The following is a 22,766-nucleotide window of genomic DNA, read 5'->3' as shown; positions in this document are numbered from 1 at the left end:
TGGATCAGAGGGGTCAGCAATTATTTGTGTGGGGTTTTTTTCCGCTTTCTGAGCTGTTTCTTATTCCAAACCAGTCTCACAACCAGCTACACTCAGCCTTGTAAGAGAAAAAAGGCCGTGACAAACATTCATATTGGCTCAATATTGCCCTCTCTGGTATGCAGGTCATCTTTATAGTGTTTGAGAATAGCCTTAGTAGACAAACCTTTCTTTTTTATCCGAAACATTTTTTTTTCATGATAACCTGGCTTGTGAAATGTAAACGTGGAGTTCTTAAGGTAAGCTCAGTAGCTAGTACTTTTGGATTTGTTATCTAGGCAGCTGGCATATTGGACAAAATAAATCAACTCAAGGATCAGCATTCACTTCTACCCTAGTCTCATAAATGTGGAACTCCATTCTGCTTGTTTCCTGGGGACTTCCACCCTAAGCCAAAGATGTTAACTCCAAAACCAATCTTAATAACCCACACAGATATAAAATTAAAATTATATTTAAATAGTCAAGAAGCACCTTCAGGCACATGCTTGGTATTGCAGGATGCATATCCTGAAGTGCTCTTTCACCGAATGATTCATTTTCTTACATTCTGAAGTTCCAAGCTTGCTATGTCATAACTTAGCTGCATAATTGCATGTAATATCTTTTACAATAGCAATAACAAAACATTTAGGCTTATATATTGCTTCACAGTCCTTTACAGCACTCTTTGGGTGGGATACAATGTCAGCATATCGCCCCAACAATCTGGGTCCTCATTTTACCGACCTCGGAAGAATGGAAGGCTGAGTCAACCTTGAGCCCATCAGGATCAAACTCCAAACTGTGGCAGAGTTAGCCTGCAATAGTGCATTCTAACCACTGTGCCACCATGTCTCTAGAATTTCTGGAGCTAATATGTAGATAATGCTACATACGTGTCCCCCTAAGTTAAATCTGACTGATTGAATTACTTGATTTTGTTAAAGTGTATTTATCACCAAAATACTTTTTAAATGAATTCCAATAACTTAATTGGAATGGTGAATGAAACTGGACTTCATTTGATATGCCCTTCATTCCATTTAATTGAACCTAACATTCAACTGGCTGAAAAATAACAATCTCTATTTTTACTGTCTCTCAAGACTAACCATCAAGTTTAGAAGAAAACATATTACTGAACAACAAGAAGGCACCAACTCTGTGGCAGCCCACTAGTGAACAGTGCATAAGTAGCATTAGTGTAATGGAAAAGGCTGTAGGGACACAGCGAGACAAGCAGAGATAAGAGATGCTTCTGGCAATTTTCTGAATCTTTGAAGCATATATTGCCATCAATGCTTATTGCTAATTTATGAAAAAACTTCACAGGCTCACAAAAGCTTAACAGCTTTTAAACAGATTTTTTAATCTGTCAGAGGTCTGAAAATGACATCTAAGTAATTTGCATCTGCAGCAATTATGAACTGTTCTCCCTTTCACCAAACTTGTAAGGAGAACATCATTCAGTGAGACCAGCCTGAGGCATCAGTAGAATCAAATGAAACAACCTCTTTAAGGGAGAAACCACAGTTTCTACCCAGTTCTTCCAATGCTAGTTAATTCAGTTTCTAAAAGGAAAGGAAGATTCTCATAGAATCAGAGGGATTTTCACACACTCAAAAAGCAAGGGCAGTGGGCCTATGTTTGAGTCAAGTGACCAAAGCTAAAACGATATCTGCCCATCGATCTGATCAACCAGCTTTCTTTTAATAGTACCATTTCAATAAAGCTGTCTTTTGGGGAAACATTCAAATTACAACATTAAACACATTTAATGCTGTTTTTAATTGATCGTCAGAGGACTAGAACAATTTAAAATGTTTGCTCTTTGCTTTCAGTTCTATGGCATAAAATCTTGTTTTGAAAATTGTAATTTACAAACTAAATATTATAACCTTAGAGTATATATAGATCTTAGTGGAGGAGAAAATATCACAATACCTAACTTTTGAAATTCCTTAACTCTTAAAAGTAATAGAAGCTAACATGTTGTTATCAGATATTTCTCTGAAGGGTAACAGTGGCATAATGGGGATGGGGAGGATGGATGTGATTCTGAGATTTTCTCTATTTTTTTTTAAATAGGATTATTTTGTACATATCTAATTCTATTAGGAATGAGATTGATTACAGTCAGAAACCTGTTTACCCTGGTACCAACCAAGCCTGCAGGATTAGTCAGGATATGAGTGAATCAATAAGAACATTCTTAATGCCGTCTTATTAGGCATGAGAGTATTTGAGATTTATACTGCATTATTGTTTACATTGTGAGTTATTATTTCATTCTAAAACGCAAACTGCCTAATTTAAGAGCATACAATCATAGAATAAAATTGCACAGGCAACTCTGAATAATATTTATATTCTTGCAAACTTCAATTTTTAAAGATTTTCAAAAGAAGCAGAATATAAGATTTTATGTACTTTGATTCCAGATACTCTACAAGCAGATTTGGATCATCAGATTTGTTTTGCCACTTGGTTATAGTTTTTGCTTCCTTAGAAACAAAAATCTGAGGAGAGGTTTCTGGGGAGGAATGGCAAACTGAGACTCTGGATTAGCGGGAGGCGTTATGGCTGAAAAGGGAGCTGGATGCTGGATCCAGACTGCCGAAAATTCTCTCCAGATCAAAGAGACATCTTCATATCCTGACTGTTTTGCAACAGTAATTTCTGCGGCCTCCATCTATCTTCCAGGATGTCCTCCATCTGACATCTAGCCTGTAATTCCAGTGTCACAAATAAATAGGGATCTCACAACCTATGCAGCTTTTTTTAGTGATTTAGAGGGTAAAAAGCAAAAAGCATAAGATTATCAATACTGCAGCCTCCTGGCTATATAGTCTAAGGCAGCTTCTTAATTTTTTTCTTCCCACTTTTAAAAATTAAGGAGGAATCCAAAAGGGCTTTTATTTATATGGGTTTCATTTATCAATATTTGCAGTTATTAAAAATTAAAATAGATGCATTCATTAACACTATAACTTCTCATGATTGTTTGATAGGATTTTAATTTAATTTTTTTTTTCAACATGGATTGGCAAATAGTTTTGAATTCAAGGATCCCTGAAAGGGTCTTGAGAGATTCCCAGATGTTCTAAGACCACACTTTAAGAAACACTGGTCTAGAAGAATATGATTAGATGTTTCAGCCCTGTTGCCTCTTCTTGGGAGACAGACCAATCTCATCAGAGATAAAAATCAAAATTTATTGAAAAGGATAAAAAGACAAATACTAAGTATTACTAAGTATTTACATTGTACAATATTTTTTTAAAGAATAAAAGGATACACTTCAGAGTTGTTCAGATACAATAAAAAGTCATTTAAATGAAATGTAAGATAGCATTGGTCTGCAAAAATAGAGTTGATTCAAATACATTTCTTGTAAAAGATGCTGTAAAATGTTTTCATATTATTTACAAATTACAACAATAGACTAAGGAAAACATTATTTTTTTCATCAACAGGCTAAGGCAGTGTTGGCGAACCTATGGCACGCGTGCCAGAGGTGGCACTCAGAGCCCTCTCTGTGGGCACACACGCCGCCGCCCCAGCCCCACCTCTCCCTGCAGCCCTCTCACCAGCAGCCCCCCCGGAGGAGAGTTGCCCCTGGGCGCGGCCCATGCAGAGCAGCGCAGCCAAACACATGGCAGCCAGGCAGCAGGGACAAGACTCCACCCTTGCACCCCGTTGCATGCAGATGATGCATTGGGGCACGGGCAGAGGGCGTGGCCAACATGGCACTGCAAGGAAGCCTGGGCGATCTGCAGCGGGCTGTGGAGGTGGTGGGTGGCCCTGTGGGTGGGTGGGGCAGGGGACGGAGTTGGGGTAGGGCAGGGGGCAGTATGGGGTGGGGAGTGGGGGTGGGGCAGTTTTGGGGCACTCGGTCTCTAAAAGGTTCGCCATCACTGGGCTAAGGTAAGAATAAAAAGGCTTGAGAACACATACATTTCCTGCTCTTGAATAGAGAAATAGAAGACAACTTGATTGGACACAGCAGCACACAGTAGGAAAAAAAACTAACCCAAATTCTTGACTAGACTGGTAATCTATTTCTATTTTACTAGCAAATTTTCAAAGTAAAAGGTCTTCTACTATTCTCCCAGATTTTTAGGGCAAATCTGCTGAATTTGCTTCACTCATAGATTTCCCCCTTGAGATCCCTCCTCTAGTTCTGGCCTTCAAGTTTTAAAAAGATCCAAAAAGCCCTTCTTTTCAGCCAAGGGAGGGACTGGGGCAATCTATGTATATATAGATTGACCAAGAGCCATGATTCACTTATATTGAAGTGAATTGACCAAGAGCCATGATTCACTTATAAATGTGGATTCTCTTAGTGCCTACTCTGACATGTAAAGTGGCCAGTTGTGAATGTCAGAGTAGGCAGTTTGCGCATTAGCAATGTATTCTGAAATGTAAGCAGTAGGCGAACCAATTCTTGGATTGATAAATGTTTCCCAATAATTAATGCAGTGTATATGTCTCAAAATTTCTTAGGGTTACAAATGCTTGACATTCATATTGGGAAAGATACTGATTTTATTGCCAGGAATATTGCGAAGGCTGCATTTTAACTTCTTTAGTGTCCAAAAGTCATAAGGGCCTTGAGTCAGAGACATCCTCAGAATAGGCTAGTCCAAAATCTTGAGACTGTTTTTGGGGCTGGATGTTTCTGCAAAGTATCTTGCTACCAAAAATCAATCATTTTTCAATTATTTATCAGAATTAATGGTCCGAGATCTATATGCCCTTTGTAGATCACAGATAACTTGTTTTAATATTGATTCTGATATCTACACTTTCTTTCCTTCCTTGAATGCTGTGTTAATTTTTGTTTCACCTTTCCCCATATTTTTTTTAAAACAGAATCCTTAGTTTTCACTTAAATTCTTAGCAAATCTTAAAATATGAATAGTTGCCTAAGGTTAATATTCTGAAGAAAAAAAAACATCTTTGCAATGGATGCTTATTTCATATGCAGGCTTGACAACATCCTTGTTACAATACTTAACCTGAATGCACCTAGTCTTTATAACATTTTTTTAAAAAGAACTGTAATATTTTTAAAAGTATTAAGACTTCCAGTTTACTCAGTTTAAGACAGAGCTTTTCCTGCTTTTTCTCAGGTTTGAATAAAATTTACCCATTTTTAAATCTCATTTTCCTTCCCACCAAAGTTTCCCAACCTAGCTGCAGAAGAAATAGACAGAAAATGATTGTTTCCAAATTAACTCCTTTCTAGCGCAAATAGTCACCTCAGTTTCATCACTATCCTTATTTAAGTGATTGCAATTGTATGCTTTGTTACTGTCATAACACCACCACCAAAAAAAGAGTTTCTTGGCAATAGGTATGCATAACCTGTGGGGAATTGCAATCTATCTTCTTGTCTCACAAATAATTTGGCTATTCTGATGGTTAACTAAGCAATTATTAAGGGATTATAGAGAGGGGAATTGGCATCCTTGTTAAATCTTTTCCCCAACCCAATAATCCTTCTCATCTGGTAACTCAGTAGGGAACATCATCTATAGATTCAGCTTCAGTAAGCCACTCTAAATTATCCATTACATTTAACAGATGTCAGGTTCCCTAGTCTCCTGATGGTATAAACCCAGGGCAGTTAGATGCTCAGTTGATTTGGTTGACTTAATATGTAAAACAGAAAACTCTGTAACGATAATTTTTTATATCCAGATCACAGAAAAATGAAAGGGGAGGAAAAAGCACTTGATCCCAAAACTTGTTGCTATTTATATATATATAGGTCTTCCTATATTATGCTACACTATTATTTGTTTAATCATGACTTATTGAATAAATAACAAGTACACTGGTTTGCACAACATGTTAAAAAGCAGCTTAATAACTCATAATAGTTGGATTCATATAACCTGTCACATCACTGATTGAACTGATGTGTGAACTCAGCCACAAACTGCACCACATATAAATCAAACCAAAGTAATCTCTGTTTCATCAGATGAAAGACTGCTGCATTTTTCAAATACCTCTACCATTTCCAAAATGAAGGCAATGACTTTATCCATAAATTTACACACAGCTGTTGCTTAGTTTGGACATTTCTAACTTGATTTGTTCAACTATGATATGTACAAGCCTTTTTGTTACCCATCTTTCTATCTTGAGGTGCAATTAATGTTGAGAAGTCACTAAGTTTTTCATTTTGCCCAAGCAAGAAAACCATGTTATTTGCCTGAAAATAAGCAGTGTTACATGATGATTGGAAATTTAAGATCTTGGCTTGATCCAAAATAAATATCCATAGTTTCCTGGTTCAGACAAAACAGGATGTTATGCACTGAAATTTTGGGCTTAGCTGCTATGTATCACATACATAAGAAAAGGAACAAAGATACGAAATCGCTGTTAAAAAAAAAAGGGAGGAGTATACACTGTGTGTGTATGTGTGTTATGTTTTGTTTTGTTGGTTTAAAAAAATAAAAAATTAAAAAAAAATTAAAAAGAAAAGGAACAAAGGACTACTTGTATTGACAAAAGGTATTATGTGTGTTTCCACTTAGAAAGCAAAAAAAAAAATATTATTCTTGAAAGAAGATACTTGCTACATTTAGACAATCAAAAGGATCTGTGAAAGGATCCATCGAAAAAAACATATTCAAACTCAGAATCACATTTTAAAAAAACTCCTCAGTCATTAGCTTTATATTAGCTTTGTGTACATTCCTATACAAATGTGTTTCTTCCTCAATGATTTAGGCACAATGGTAACTATAATTACAGTTATCATCACAATATGGTTTGATATGTGGGGATCTCTTTGCAAATCATTGTTTCCAAGTGAAGCATGTTTGGACTTCTTCTGCTAGATCAAAACTGTGAGACCATGTGTGTGTGTGAACTTAAAGGCAGAGATTATCCAGAACAGATGTCACTTTTTAAAATATATATTTTTAAATATACAGTTTTAAGAATGAATGCTAGAATGTGATTGCTTTCCAATTCCCTCCTGTTTCTTTTTCTGTCTTATCAAATCCTTTATAATATTATATACATACATATATATTAAAAATTACATTAAAAATTGAAGAATAGCGATTCCTGGGTACATACATTTCAGTAAAAAAGGAAGCGATCACCAGGAAATAAAACACCAAGGTTTTAATAAATAAAATCAAGCTTTCGATGGCTAACATCTGCCATCATCGTCAGGATACAAGCCAGCTAGTGAGGAAACCTGCTTACAAGCATAGCCACACCTAAACTCTATGCATGGACCTTGTAACAGGTCCAAGCCAACTAATCCTTACTTCACTTACAGCCTTCAGTGATTCTTTCTTTTAGCTCTGACTTACATCCACCTAGCTTTCAATGGCTAGCACCTGCCATCATTGTCAGTTCTGGATGTAAGTCAGAGCTAAAAGAAAGAATCACTGAAGGCTGTAAGTGAAGTAAGGATTAGTTGGCTTGGACCTGTTACAAGGTCCATGCGTAGAGTTTAGGTGTGGCTATGCTTATAAGCAGGATTCCTCACTAGCTGGCTTGTATCCTGACGATGATGGCAGATGTTAGCCATCAAAAGCTTGATTTTATTTATTAAAACTTTGGTGTTTTATTTCCTGGTGATCGCTTCCTTTTTTACTGATACATACATACATACATACATACATACATACATACATACATACATACATACATACATCTATCTGAGGTTTTCGCGGGTGTTTGTATGTAGGTCTTTGGTTATTCGGGTTTTCTCCCGCGTAAAATTGGAAGTGTCTTGGCGACGTTTCGACAAAGTCTCATTCTCCTAGAAGCACGAAGCCGAAAGCACCAGCCTGAAGATGACGAATGAGACTTCGTCGAAATGTCGCCAAGACACTTCCAATTTTACGTGGGAGAAAACCCGAATAACTAAAGACCTACAAACACCCGCGAAAACCTCAGAAAACAAATATATACATGTATGTATGTATGTATGTATGTATGTCTTTGGTTATTCGGGTTTTCTCCCACGTAAAATTGGAAGTGTCTTGGCGACGTTTCGACGAAGTCTCATTCGTCATCTTCAGGCTGGTGCTTTCGGCTTCGTGCTTCTAGGAGCAATGTGTGATTGTAGCTGTTTCCTCCTTTTAACTGCCAGTGGGGGTATGAACTGATTGGATGAGAGCTTGGCTGTGTTCTGATTGGATGGAGGTGTGTTCTGATTGGTTAGGAGCTTGGCTGTGCCCTGATTGGCTGGGGGGTTGGCTGTGCCCTGATTGGCTGGGGGGTTGGCTACAAACCAACAGAAGAATAAGCGCACGCATTGAAGAACATAAGAACTCAGTCAAAAAAGAGGAACCAACTTCTTCCCTGGTCCAACACCTTAAAATCACAGAACATGAAATTGACTTTAAAAAGACCAGAACTATCGCCAAAACTGAACATTTTAATAACAGAATAATCAGAGAAGCCATCGAGATAGAAAAACGCCCACACAGCATGAACAAACGAGACGATACCTCCCGCCTACCAGCTATTTGGAAACCCGCCCTTATTGACAAACAACTCCCTAACACAAAAAATGACACCAGACCCACACTCACAAAAACCACACAGGATGTCACCACCACACATCCACGCAAAAAGCAAACCCAAAGCCACACCGATGATGAAGCACAACCACAAACCAGAAGCCAGACCACAGCTGCATCATTAGCCAATTTAAACCCCTCCAATCCATACATGAAGCAAACTGACACCCTCCATGAAGATGAGACACGACCACGAACGCGAAGCCAAAAAATAGCAATGCAGCTCACCATTTTCAACCCCCCTGCAACTCAGACTAACCTGAGCACAACAAAGCCCCCACCCAAACAGAACACTCCCCCAGCCAATCAGAGCACAGCCAACCCCCCAGCCAATCAGGGCACAGCCAACCCCCCAGCCAATCAGAGCACAGCCAAGTTCTTAACCAATCAGAACACACCTCCATCCAATCAGAACACAGCCAAGCTCCCATCCAATCAGTTCATACCCCCACTGGCAGTTAAAAGGAGGAAACAGCTACAATCACACATTGCTCCTAGAAGCATGAAGCCGAAAGCACCAGCCTGAAGATGACGAATGAGACTTCGTCGAAACGTCGCCAAGACACTTCCAATTTTACGTGGGAGAAAACCCGAATAACCATAGATAGATAGATAGATAGATAGATAGATAGATAGATAGATAGATAGATAGATAGATATAGATAGATAGATAGATATAGTAAATACCTTCTGTTTTAATATCCATATACTGTATATTTGAAAAATTTATGTATTTTACACATGACGGTTACATGACAAACATGGTTTGGGAAAATATATGAATACCGGCATAATGATTGTGTCTGAAAGACAGACAAATGCGGCAATATAGTTCACTCCCAATCAGCTTCTTCTCCTTCTTCCAAAAGAGAAGCTATGATTACAAAAGGATAAGCAACCTGAAAACTAGAGGTTGGGTTCTGGCAAAAGAAGAGAGCTTTGGAAAATCCTCTTGAGTATATTGCTCAACAGAAACATCTGTTCTGCAAGAGCCTTAGACAGAACCCACATAAAAAACCTGGATATCTAACATATGGCTCTGACAAGAACTGAAAGGCAGCCAACAGTTTTGCAGCAACCACTTGAAACTGGCATGAAGAAGAGTCTAATGTGGCTATGATTGACACCACAGCTCAAGGCACCACAGAGCTAGGTTAGGAGATTAGTATGCACAACACTGGCTCGCTATCTATGTGGCTGCTGGGAACAGCAAAGATCTTTAGACGGCATTCAACCAAGAAGCTTGGAGATTGCTAACCAGCAAATGGAGTTAATTTACAGCAGGACTAGAGGCCAGCTCATCTTTCTGCCTGCAGACACTGTCTAAAATATGTAGGATCCTGTCAAAAAAAGAGATGTACTTTTTCCCACCTTACTGGGAAACCATCCATTTATACAATGATAGCATGAAAAAAAAGCTGCTGTTTTGAAGGAATGGACTTTTGGGAGCTTCCTTATCTTTTATTTCAGCACAGAAGTGATGAAATAAAACCGAAACAATCATATTGAAACTGAGACAATCACAGAGGAAGACAAATTACCTTCTAAGTAGGAATATTTACTGTGTATCCCAGCAGCAGAGAGGGTTGTCTTGACAATGTGATTCCTACAAGCTGCCTGCAGTGAAGATACCAAGGTCCCCTACCTTTACTATTTGCTTAAAATTTAAATCTGGAGGCTGAATGCACTGAAAAATGAAATGCTGGCTCTTATCCCATTAGCTTTACTTCTAAATGTGGGCTCAAAGCATCCACCTTGTGTCACTAGCTGATCACCCATAAAATTGTTTAAAGAAGAGTGGGTTCTCCATAGCCATTGTAATCCATCATCTTAAGTGATGCAGGGATGTAACAATGGGTCAGGGGAAACTGACCGGGTGATAGGACAGTGGGGATCCAGGCTGGAATGAAGAAGGTAGAAGAAATATGTACTGTATTTGATGCATTTATCCCATGTGTGCATGAAGTAGGGAGATGAGAGATTTATGTATGAGAAAAATGTGGCTCAGTTCAAATAAAGTATTTAACTGGATCAATGTCAAAGCAATATGTTTTATGAACTTGCTAATCCAGTCCAAGTCCCATCCAGTAACTCCTCCTGGAAAAGACTGTAGATTATAGAGGAGCTTAAAAAAACCCTAACCACACTAAATGCGAGATCGACTGTTTGTCCAAGCAACAAGGAAACAGCTATTGACCATAATGATATTGCATTCTCCGGGCAAAAAGGGTCGTGGAATACCAGCCAGGACTGAAGAAAATGAAAACAGCTACTCCCCCAAACAGCAGACTTTAAGCTGGGGTGGGTGACTCTGCTGTCAGATTAAAAAATAAAGAATGTCTTGATTAGCAGTTGACTGTATTCAGAGCATTGTCTGGACATCATATACAGATAGGGGTTGAAGGAATGAACAATTTCAAATAATAATTGGTGTGGGTATGTGTATGCACATGTGAATAGATGTTTGTGATTTCAAAAGAATCTTTTTTAAAAATGAAACTCAAGATTCCAGCTGGCCTCGCAGATTATAATGTGACTTGATTTTTAACAGGTCAAGTTTTTCTACTGTAAAATGGGATGGCTTAAGACTGGTTGTTGCTCACTAAGACAGCAATTCTGTGAAATAACACCATTCTCCCCTAGTCATGATTTAGTATGGCATTTTATGACACCAGCATAAAACCCCAAATATGGCCATTAGTTCTAAAAGGAGAACTCTCCACAGGGTTGTAGAGAGAGATCCTGGCGCTTGACCTTGCAAACATAAGCCAGTTTAATCTTCTGAAAGGAACAAGGACAGAAATATTGAATAATAGGCAATTTCCAAATCTTCATGTTCCATAGCAACTGAATTAATGTATGATTTAGAAACTACATTTACTGTCTCCCATATCTTCATTCAATAAAATGGTACAATGGAGAGGAACTGGAATCAGGTTACTGTAGTCCACCATGAAGCTCTATCAGACTCTTTGATTTTCTTGATCAAAATTATGACATTTAATTCTCTTCATTTTCAAGTATCTTGTGTGTGTATTTTGACCTTATTGCTTCCTGTAATGGAAGGATTTTAAAACAAAAAGATTATGAACACAGTTGTAAAGCTGTTATCTTATCCCTTTAATCTCCTGGAAGTTCTAACTTTGTTTTTAGTTACAATTCAGTTGGTATCCTGGGCAGCAGGTACAGCAACAGATAAATAGTGCCTGCAGGCCTCTATATTCTCTTATCTCATGAAAGTGGGCATCAGTGAGCAGATTCTCAATGAATTATTGAAAATATACAGCAAATAAAATAAGATGTTTTGAATTTTATTTTTATTCACAACTAAAGAGTTGTATGAAGATTTGGCTAACTTGTGGATAATGTGGAATAAGTTGGAATATCCTCATTTAATAAGTCATTGTGGTGGATTTTTAAAAAATACCATTCATCCAAGTATAATATAGGTTGGGTTTCCAATTTTTTTATGTTGGAAGTACAATATATAACTAACTATCCTTTTGACAACCCAGGCACTCTGCTGCCCACCTGGATTCCAACCTGAGTCTCTCAGTCTTGGGCTGGTGCTGAAGTTCCTCCACTTGATGGTGTTCAGGGGAGTTCAATCTCATGGCCTGGAAGCTGGGTCAGGAAAAGCCACGGGGTATATATACTCCATGACAGTGTTTCTCAACCTTGACAATTTTAAGGCATGTGGACTTCAACTCCCAGAATTCCACAGCCAGCAATGCTGGCTGTGGAATTCTGGGAGTTGAAGTCCACATGCCTTAAAATTGTCAAGGTTGAGAAACACTGCTCCATGACAACCATGGGTTTGGCCCAATAATCTCAAAACACATTAGTGGACATATGTCAGACTTTCTTTTTCCTTCAGGGCAGTTTTGTTGTGATCTGAATACAGTGAGCATTGTATCTAGCCTGCTCCTGTGGTTAGATCACCTTCTAGTTCAATTAAAATTGATGTTCAAAAGGGAATCTAACTGAGCATGGGGGCAAGCGAAAGTTTTTGACATCATGAAAAAGGGGAAACCTTTACTTTTTTACTTTCTCAACTTTATTGCTCTGATGGAATGTCAGCCAGCAGCATATGAATGTAGTCATTATTGTTAATAGCATTACGTACCTTTTTTCCCCCCTATGGACTTTTTTTTTGTTTACTTCGGTTATATCTGGTTAGCTAGTTGTTGTTATTTGGTTACTGTTTTTTTTATATATATTATGCCTTTACTTTTTAACTTTTTAAAAGGCATAATGTGGTTGTTTTGGTTTTGGCTTACTACAACACAGCTGCTATAGATATATATCATCCAGCCAACATAGTTTATTATTCATGAAGTTTTACATGAAGGTAATATGGTTACTATCAACTAGATTGTTCCAACAAATTATTAATACAACTTAAAAAAATCTTTACCGAATGATATCAAATTCTGTCTTGTTTTTGCCTTGAAAAGTTTGGTTGAAGTTGAATAAAGTTGGTTATTGAATGTATTAGGAGTGGTAACACATGTGAGAGAATAAATGGAATGCTTACCAAATGCTTATTTTGTCAACCATAAAATTTCTCCAAATGAGCATTCAACAATTCTGCCGCTTTGATAAGCACCTTTGGGACACTAAAATTTTACTATAGTTGCAGCTGTTGTAACCCCCATCAGCCATTCTTCCAAATAGCACTGACTGAAACAAGCAATGCTCAGCAGCAGCACCCCATATATGGATCTGTCACTGGCACAGATCCCAAAATGCTCACAGGCTCTGCAACTTCATGAAGATAGCTGCCTTTGTGCAGCAAGCCAACAGTGAACAATTTGAAAAAAAGGGCAGCAACATACAAGAAGAGGTGAAAGAGTTTGGTCCTGTTCACTAGCCAGGTATCTGACCGGTGATTCAGCAAAACAATTTTAGCCTGATGAGAGTAGCCATGCTCACTTATTAGTTTTCAAAACAAAGAGAGAAATGATTATGGTATGGTATGCTATGCATGGTAATGTTCAGGGCCAATGGATGATTCCAGACATAACTTCCTTTGTAAACTCCTTGGCTTTTGTCTGTAATTTAATTTACTGAATGACCTCTCTCAAAACCCAAACAAATGATCTGGACATAAATATCAAAGAGCTAATCTTCGGTACACTCCTCAAATTGATCTAAAAATGAGGGTGTCAGCAACCTTATCTCTACTAAAGGAGGATTAGTGAGCAGCAGTGATCTCATGTGTCAAGGGTATTCATCACTACACTAAGGATAAGGCAAGAATTTAGCAAATACAATGTTAAAAGGTACAGGTGTCAGGACCAGTTTATTTTTATTGGCGGTAACTAATTAAGAATGCTTATCTCCAGATAAAGCAGTGATTTTCCTATACAAATGTCATAAGAGTGTTTGCTGGTTTGCTGATTCAGCCACTGGAGTATAAGCTAGATAAGGGGCAGATATATCAGAAACAGTTCAAAGCACAGTTGATGGGCATCTACTTAAGGAAGTCTACCGAAGAAAGGAATAGCCGGAAAGGTTGCTGTGAGTTCCAGATTCTGAAGCTTCACATCACAGGAGAAGCTACATTATTATATGCAAGGAATAGTTAAATGCCCAGGAAAGTGACCAGGGAATGCCCTTTTTAATAAAGCACTATTCTTGGGCTACCCTCCTCATAGTGAGGCTTACTTAGTGTCTATTTTCACCATCAGTCAGAAGTGTTTTATAATAATATGCCAGTTAATCATTCTATTTTTTCCCATGGACGGCCATGGACAAATTGATTGAGAAAGAAGTTAGCAGTAATTGATATTGATAAATTTATTGTTTAATCATTACAAGCCACAAAGAATATTTTGAATGCTTCTTCAACAGAATTAATAATTTCATGAAATGTAATTCAAATGGAGCATTATCTTACCAGTTCTACTGATAAGACTTTTAAGAACTGACATCAAGTCTTCCTTAGGCCTAGTTAACCCTTTTTATCCCATAGTAGCCAGCCATGAAGCTCACAAGTATAAATGAAGAAGCAGCCATCCTACACAGAAAGTTCCTCATCAATCATATTTAGAACATGAACCGTTACACATCATTAGATACATCTTTAGAATGGCAACTAGGAGCATATCATGAAAATCAAAAGACTAAATGACTATATTTCCAGACGTAGAAAATAAAAATATGATAAGGCACAATATACTAATAACCAAGGGGGCTGAATATTCAATTTCCATGCCATTCCTTACTAATCATTATTTTCACAAATTCTTTTTTATCTCATTATAATTAGGAGAGAATACCCTACTGTATAAATTTAAGGTCTGATCTCAAATAATCATCAATACTCAAAATACATCTCTTATCAGATTTCATTGTTTTCAGTCACGTATTCAACATGCAAAAAATACATGTTTTATTCCATTCTCCAAGAAATTGCAAAAATTGGATTACTAATAATCTTTTATGAAGATTATCAATACAGATCCATTGCCAATAAAGCAAATAGTATATGAATTATCTGTATAAATACAGATCAACAGTAGGAGGATTTGGAGAACTTGATTTTATTGTTTCATTATTTTTTAACTAAATAAATCTTACAGATCATGTAAATGTTTGCAATAGTACCAGTCTGGCACTGACATCTTCAGAAATTTTTTTTTTTAACCCTTCTCTATCTAGCCTACAACTTTGGTATTCCTTGTAGATTTCTCAGGTACTAGATACCCCTGATCCTGCTTTTATTCTGAGCTAACACAAAACCAGTCAGATTCCTTTAAAGCAGCTTTTAAACTAGTACTTCTCTGACCACATAACTTGACCTATATAAAGGTTATGATTAGTTCTTCATTTTCTGATGCTTTTTGTTCTAAGTCAAAAACGTATTGCTATTATTATGTGTTATGCAGTTTCTCTGAAAAGCTCTTTCCTTTCCTAAATGTTTTTCCTAAATTCTATTCTCAAAGGCATTTTTTCTGCATGTTAATATTATTAAAACTGATAGACTGTGCTATCTTGTTCAGTATTAACTGCTGATGAGTATTTTTGTTTCCATTGTATGGGATAAAAGAGGTGGACTTTAATTAGAAGCACTACTTTAACGTAAAAGGGAAAAAAAAAAGAATCTGTTCCATGACTAGATCTTAATTCATTAACCATGTCAGATTGTTTTAAAAAGAAGGTGAAATTATCTCATGTACAGTATCTTACAAGATACAAAATTGTAATAAGGGGTAGTGCCATTCTACATCTTTCTAAACAATTCGGAAGAAGAGCCTTCCTAGTACATGATAAAATATGACATTTGCATAATGCACCTTGATTGCAAAATGCTGCTATCTTTGGCAAGACAATATAAGCATGACACTACCACAGTCATTACTCTTTCTCACTAATGGCTTGTTTTACCCTACCCACAATCACAGCTAGCCAATACCCTGCCCCCCCCCCACAAAAAAAACCCACAACTTTTTCTGTCAGATTTAAGGCATGACTGACAAAACCTAATCCAGGAGATAGATGATGACAAATCAATTTGCAGCTCTACCTTTATATACTGTAATGGCAAAGCATTTCAGGGATCATAAAGCTGATCCAGTGATGACAATCTAAGTATTCAACAGCAAGAGCTAATCATATACTTCAGCCATCAAGCATCGCTTACCAACATATTCAGAGAGGAACACAACAAAGAATGGAGTGACCAGGTCATTAATCCCTTGCACGTAGCCGCTGGCAGGGTGTCGGATGGCCCAGATAAACAGGATTCGTTCAAAGATCTAGAGAGGAAGAAGGAAAGCCAGGTGCTTGAGTTAGCCATGCCCAAGGAAAGAGAAAGGAGAAAGCCTGAACAAGTGCAGGGGAGGAAAAGGGTGTGGTAAGAGTTAAAAATGTATAGTGATTAAAGAAATAGCCAGGGTTGAGGATCTTAGCAGCAAGATAAGTCTCAGCATTCAGTGTACCTGGCTCCTAGGATGCCACGTGCAGAAGCCAGCAGAAATTCAGAATTATCATCCTCATAGATGAATATTCTGCTCTGAAAAGAGTTTATCTATCCTTTTCCATTGTCTACATGATTAAGCACCTAGAGGATTACAAGCTGAAAGGCAAAGGAGATGCTGTTTGGGGATTACCTAACTTCACTTCCTCCAAGGACACATATTCATGGATGGAAACCCTGAGCTTGTTTCAAACCAGATCTGCAGCCATTGGAAAAAAGAAGCAAGTTCTGGGGAAGATCAGATACCTTCTCAACTTTTTTATCCTTGGCTTACAAAATCAAAGTTGCTTCTTGTTAAGAGGAGGAAAAAAACCATACTGTCCAATTAAGCCGTATGCCTGCTTCTTTGTTCAAATACTTCAGTCAAAGAGGGCACCAAGTGGGCTGTACTGTCATGAATGTGAACCATCATTAAGCAAATGGTTGTAAATTGAAGATCATCTTTAATTGATATCTTTCAAACAGATGTTTGGGGGTCAGCAGTTTCAGAACAAGTTTCATGAATGTCATGCCTAGTTCAAATAGCAGATAACCAATGATGAGGGGGGAAAAAGCATTACTGGACATCCCGGAGAATATACAATGTTGGGCTAAATTCACAAGTATTCAGATGTGGATTAAGGCAGTTTCCTGTTGTTCTAGTCCAACATGTCTCCTATCTCTGTTATGTAGAGTCTTTCCAAAGTCACTATCATATGTTTTGCAGATTTTCTCATATCTACTGTTAAAAAGTTCCTCATTTTCTGCAATGAGGTTTCTTGCTTATGGATTAATATAGGCAACAAAAGGCCTTCTCACAACTATCTGGTATGGCCGAAATTCATGAACCTTAGGATGAGGCTACTGCTAATATGTACACAGCAGTCCCAAAACACACTGTCAAGTTCAATAAATCACCTCTGCAGAATCAGCAGGACCTGATAGACCATACATTGCAGTTCTTTGACAGAGCTGCTCTAGATTCTCATTTCCTTCAAATATAAGAATAGGACTCAGGCTTAAGGGCCCTGATGGGTTTTCTAGTTACACACCAGATTCAGAAACATTAACCCCAGCATGCTTTACGTCCTCGTGGTGATTTCTGTAATTGAGAGAACTGACATTCTCCAGAATATATGTTGTTCACATTTCATGAAACATGATATGCAAGCAATAATGATAAATGAATAACTTCTCTGTTACATTTGCATCTACAATGATTGAATTTAGTAAACAAGCATCTGAAGACTGTTTCAAGAATACAAAATCTGGATGGAGGTATTTATTGCTGGTTGTAGGATATTTATTATAGCAGAACAAAATAAGCAATATCTCAGTGCCCTTGGTATAAATGCCCTGACCAGATTTCCTTTCAAGAGTCTGTACAGGTTATTTTATAACTTTCAGGATAGTCAGCAATGGCATTCAACATAATTGTGACAGATAGTTCTCATTAATCATACTTTGAACATGGCTGTTTGTTTTGCAGCACTACCACTTACATAAATGGTTAAGTATTCTAGCTCTTAAGCTGATCAAAGCTTTTAAACAGTATGCACAGGGCATTGTCTGCTACAAGGAGAAAAGGGACATACACCAGAAAACAAGCCATGACAATGTGCCTATTCATTTTAAGGCCAACAGCACAGGACCTTGTTAGGTATTTATTTATGCTCCATAAACCCGAAGAACTGAATCAATCTATTATGGTTTTAGACAGACCTTGCATTAGTAATCATAAATTCCCAAACCCAATCAATGCTGACTCCTAAATATAGAAAACCTCATCTCTGCTATACACAAAGGCTAGGAATGGATTAAGATCACGTAAGCTTGACTGAAACAGCATGATTTGCAATAATCAGTAGAATCAGATTGGTCAAAGCTATAATGATTTATACTTTATAACATGTTTAGTTATTAATATTTGGAATTCTATTAATCTAGCCATAGGTCTGCCATTTAAAACGCTACTAAGATAGTTTACGTTATTAGGCAAGGTACCTCATTGGTACAATATGGACTTAGTTTTGCTGCTGATACACATTGAAGGGATACTTTAAAAGTCAGAAATTATTCCTTCATGAAGTCACTACTTTCTGTTAAAGAGTTTCTGAAACACTAACTTAACTTCTACAGAGGCATATCACTAGAGAGCATCTAGAAAGCCCACACAGACTCCTGTCTTTTACTAATAGTAATTTCTTAGATATTAGTAGCATCCTCAGAAGACTTATTCTGGGTACTTATCACTGAAAGAAGGATGGAAAATGCCTGGAGAAATAAATTTCTTGGTTTCCATGCCTTGATTTTAAATTATCCTTCAAAGGTATTCAAAATGGCATACTGTATGGTCAATTTTTCTTCATCAGAAAAAAAAAATCTTTCCAACTGCACTGGTCTTATTGTTCTACTAATCTTATTTTGATATTAGAATATTGTCTATTCTACTAATATTTTGGTGTTTTTCTTTTGTTCTATTGATTTGTAAGCCACTCTGGGAGACCTTAGATAGCAGGATATTGGGGACTATAAACAGATAGATAATATCAGAACATTGTACCCTTGCAACTAACTAAATACAACTGTGCATAGGAAAAACACTTTATCCTATCTAGTACATTCTAAAAGGTTAAAAAATATGGAAAAGTTGAACCTTTTTTGTTGAAAGTTTGTAATTTCATGCAATAATTGAATATATGGATTCTTATGAAAAGTTCATAATTAGACAGTATTGAAGCTACCTGGCTGCAGATTGAAATGTTAGTCCTGTATATATATATTTTCTGTTGATTTACCAGCAACATCTAGTAATATGATGCAATGCCATTGTGTTACAAATTTCTTTATCCCCACAGCAATGGCTGGTAAATTAAAAGAAAACAGAATGCAACATTATCCTATCATGTTTATATTAATACAGATCCCTAAGAACAAAGAGACAGGGAAATATTTATCCAGTGGTAGTGTGCATTCTTTTATAACTTCATAATGATTTTAGCATTTCCCAAATGGTACACTTAAGTAGAATATTGATAAAATATTCCTGCAAAAATAAGTGTGCCTGCATGATTCATTTATATTGCATTTTGAAGATGCAGCATGTAATAGTACATAGCCACGTAACTTTTAGAGTGGAAAGAAAATATTTAAAAGAGTGATTTAAAAAAAATATCTATCAGAACAGCCTTTGAATAATACAAGGCAGTTAACCCTAGAACATTGTTCCTTGACCTCAGCAAGTTTATAACGTTGAACTTCAATTCCCAGAATTCCTCAGCCAACTGAAAGTTGACGTTCACACATCTTAAACTGGTTGCCGTTGGGTATCGATGCTTAGAAAATCAGAAATGCATTGGACAAAATAAAAATTTCAGTAAGCATCGTTGATCACCAACATCAAGAGTTAAATGACTTATTGGGGGGGGGGGGAGAAAAAAATTCTCACCTCTTGAACTAATGGTTGCTGGAACAGAGGGATGAGAGGATTTGTCCGTGGAATGTCTATATGGATCTGAAAATGATTTTTAAGAAAATAAAAAGATATTAAGGACTGCAAATAAATCTTGCAATCTGCAAATATAAGGCAACATTTCTATGTCCTAATCTAAACAGAAGATAGAATGATGTCACTGATTCACAGAGCACTAACATTATAGCATGTTCTTGCTCATCCAACTAAACAATGATTCAAGGATATGTTAATGATCCAGCACAAATATGCAAGCCCTGCAGGAATAATCCCTTCAAAAGGCTACCCTAAAAGACCTAGGTAATTTCTCCAAAGTAGCTTCCCTCTGGGTCAAGAATGCCTGCGACTCCTGGAAGACTCCCAGGAACCAGCCTGGTAGTTATGAGGTTCCAGGGATCAGTTTTGTAGGGAGCATACGGGAAGCTTTCCTCCCAGCAAAAGAGCAACAAGCCCACACTGTCAATGGCAGGAAGAACACAATGATATAGAGCTGCTTCAACAGGAAGGAGTAGGGAAGTCTTGCGTAGCTTTTTCCTTTTCTTTCCAGGAAAGCAATCCCAGTGGCTCTCTCTGGAAAGAGGAGCAAAAAAGCATCCCAGAGCAAGGCATGTTGGAGATTAGACCTCTGCTCCCCGCAAACATGCTTAAAATCATGGATTTCCCCCAAACTACCAAGCTACTGATCTGCAAGCAAGTTCCTAGAGAGTGAACAGAATTTTTTGTATATGCATATGTTTGTGTTCTGCTGGGTATATATGTATACCTGGAATATATGGCTTTCAATATCTGACATAGCTCTGAAAGGCAAAAAGGCTATTCCTGTTCTAGGGCAGAGGCCCACAACCTTTTGGGCACCAAGGACCGGTTCCATGGAGAGAGGTTTTTCCGTGGACCAGAGGAGGCATGGTTTTGTGTGCTGCCTGCATCCCACGGATGGGGCTTTGCTCGTTTGTGCGGCCTGGTTGCTGGCATGCCGCGGCCCAGTACCGGTCCATGGACTTGGGGAACCCTGTTCTAGGGTCATTAGTCAGATCAGTTTCATGTCTGCTGACTTTTGACAATGAATAACACCTAGGAAGTCTAGTATAGTATTACCAATGTTAATTTGGGAATCTGGAATGGGAAGACCCATTCAATTACAGAACTCACTGAGTGACTTGTCCGGAAACTATGTCAACCAATCTATCTCACATGACTATTGTTATGTGGGTAAAATTCAGGAATTTCCTTACTTTCCAAATACATGTTTTGGAGCTCAGAAAAGGTGGGAACATAAATTCAAAGAATTATAACTAAACAAATAATGGTCAGAACTACATGCAAATCGGTAAGGGGTCAAGCTCAATTTAGAGATTAGAAGTCTAAGTACCTGCCGATAAGTATCTTGATGGTGCTCCTCATTTCTGGAATCATAATACTGTTGAATGAACCCAAAATACTCTTCTCGTTTTCGTTGTAAAGTCAGCTTCCTTCGTTCCATATTGGCAGGGAGATAACCCTATAGAAGACAAAACCTGTCAAGTCAAAATCCCTCCACTGTGTTCCACATTCCTATCCAATTTTCACTCTGACCTGCCCAATGCTAGCCCACAAGGAAATCTTTTAGAAAATGATATAGGATTTAAAAAGAGTCCAACAAAAAATTATAGAACCAAAAGTTCAAAAAATGTAGCTTCCTCTAATCAAGTTCTCCATTGGGGAAAGAAACGACAACTATCAACATTTTTCCTTGCATTGAATGTTTAAAAGCATTGGAGAAGGTCTTACTCTGGAGCCTACAATTCCAGCCTCACATAAAGATTTCTTTTGAAGTAAGGCTTTTTTGGAAGTCGGAAATATTGTTGCCATGTAATTTTTCCCGTTTTCTACAGAATTTGGAATTCATTGACATTCTTGCTTTTTCATGGCATAACTAACATAACATATGGGCTATTTTTATTTCTAAATCAGTTTTTACAAACCTAAGCATAAAATGTACTGTTCTCCCATGCTACAGTGTCATATTCCTCTCAAGAGATCTCAGGCAGCTTGGTTAAGAAAGACTTGGGCTAAAAAGCCAACCAGGAGCTGGGTTTGCCTGGAGCCCAGTTATGCATCTTGGATACATTTTCATTATGTAGATGACACAAGTTGTCCTAGGTCAGAGGATGCAGCACTCACTGATAAAAGTCGCCAAGTCACAGGACGAACCTCTCTGGGGACACCAGGCCAGCTGCATTTCCTCAATTCATCTGCAAAGGGGCAACAGTGAGTTGATTCATATTAAGTTTTTGGTGTTTTTAAAGAAGGCAGAAAGAATATACTTTTTCCCCCCTCTGGGTAAGTAACTTGTTGTTTAGATATGTAGGGCAATGGTGACTACTGGGTTTCCCCAAAAATAAGACCCAACCAGAAAATAAGCCCTAGCATGATTTTTCAGGATGCTCGTAATATAAGCCCCACCCCCAAAATAAGCCCCAGTTAAGATGTCAGCCAGAGGATGCATTTACTATCGTATTTCCCTAAATATAAGCCCTAACCAGAAAATAAGCCCTAATGCGTCTTTTTGGAGCAAAATTAATATAAGACCCAGTCTTATTTTCAGAGAAACATGGTATGTCTCTTTGTATTTTAATTCTTTTAAATTTAAAATTGAATTTAAAATATGTATGGAAATAAAATTATAAATCAAATATAATCATTGGGACTGTATAGATTTACAACTGTACAGCTTTAATCCTCATGCAATCCTTGCTTGATGAGA

General features: G+C 37.5%; 1 protein-coding gene across 1 annotated transcript in view; it reads right to left on the bottom strand.

Moving 5' to 3' along the window:
- The window catches only part of TBC1D22B (TBC1 domain family member 22B), a 41,835-nt gene that overhangs the window by 8,105 nt on the left and 10,964 nt on the right, over positions 1-22,766 (bottom strand). Inside the window, exons 5-8 of the mRNA XM_039323306.1 lie at positions 22,184-22,254; positions 21,393-21,521; positions 20,000-20,065; positions 16,237-16,351 (exon numbers count right to left, since the gene is read on the bottom strand). Of these exons, the coding sequence (XP_039179240.1) occupies positions 16,237-16,351; positions 20,000-20,065; positions 21,393-21,521; positions 22,184-22,254 (381 nt within the window). The remainder of the gene's footprint in view (positions 1-16,236; positions 16,352-19,999; positions 20,066-21,392; positions 21,522-22,183; positions 22,255-22,766) is intronic.

The sequence above is a fragment of the Crotalus tigris genome, unplaced genomic scaffold, assembly GCF_016545835.1.
Source record: "Crotalus tigris isolate CLP2741 ecotype Arizona unplaced genomic scaffold, ASM1654583v1 scf7180000024167.7108832, whole genome shotgun sequence".
NCBI classification, from domain to species: Eukaryota; Metazoa; Chordata; class Lepidosauria; order Squamata; family Viperidae; genus Crotalus; species Crotalus tigris.
This window is presented reverse-complemented; position numbering and strand designations above follow the sequence as displayed.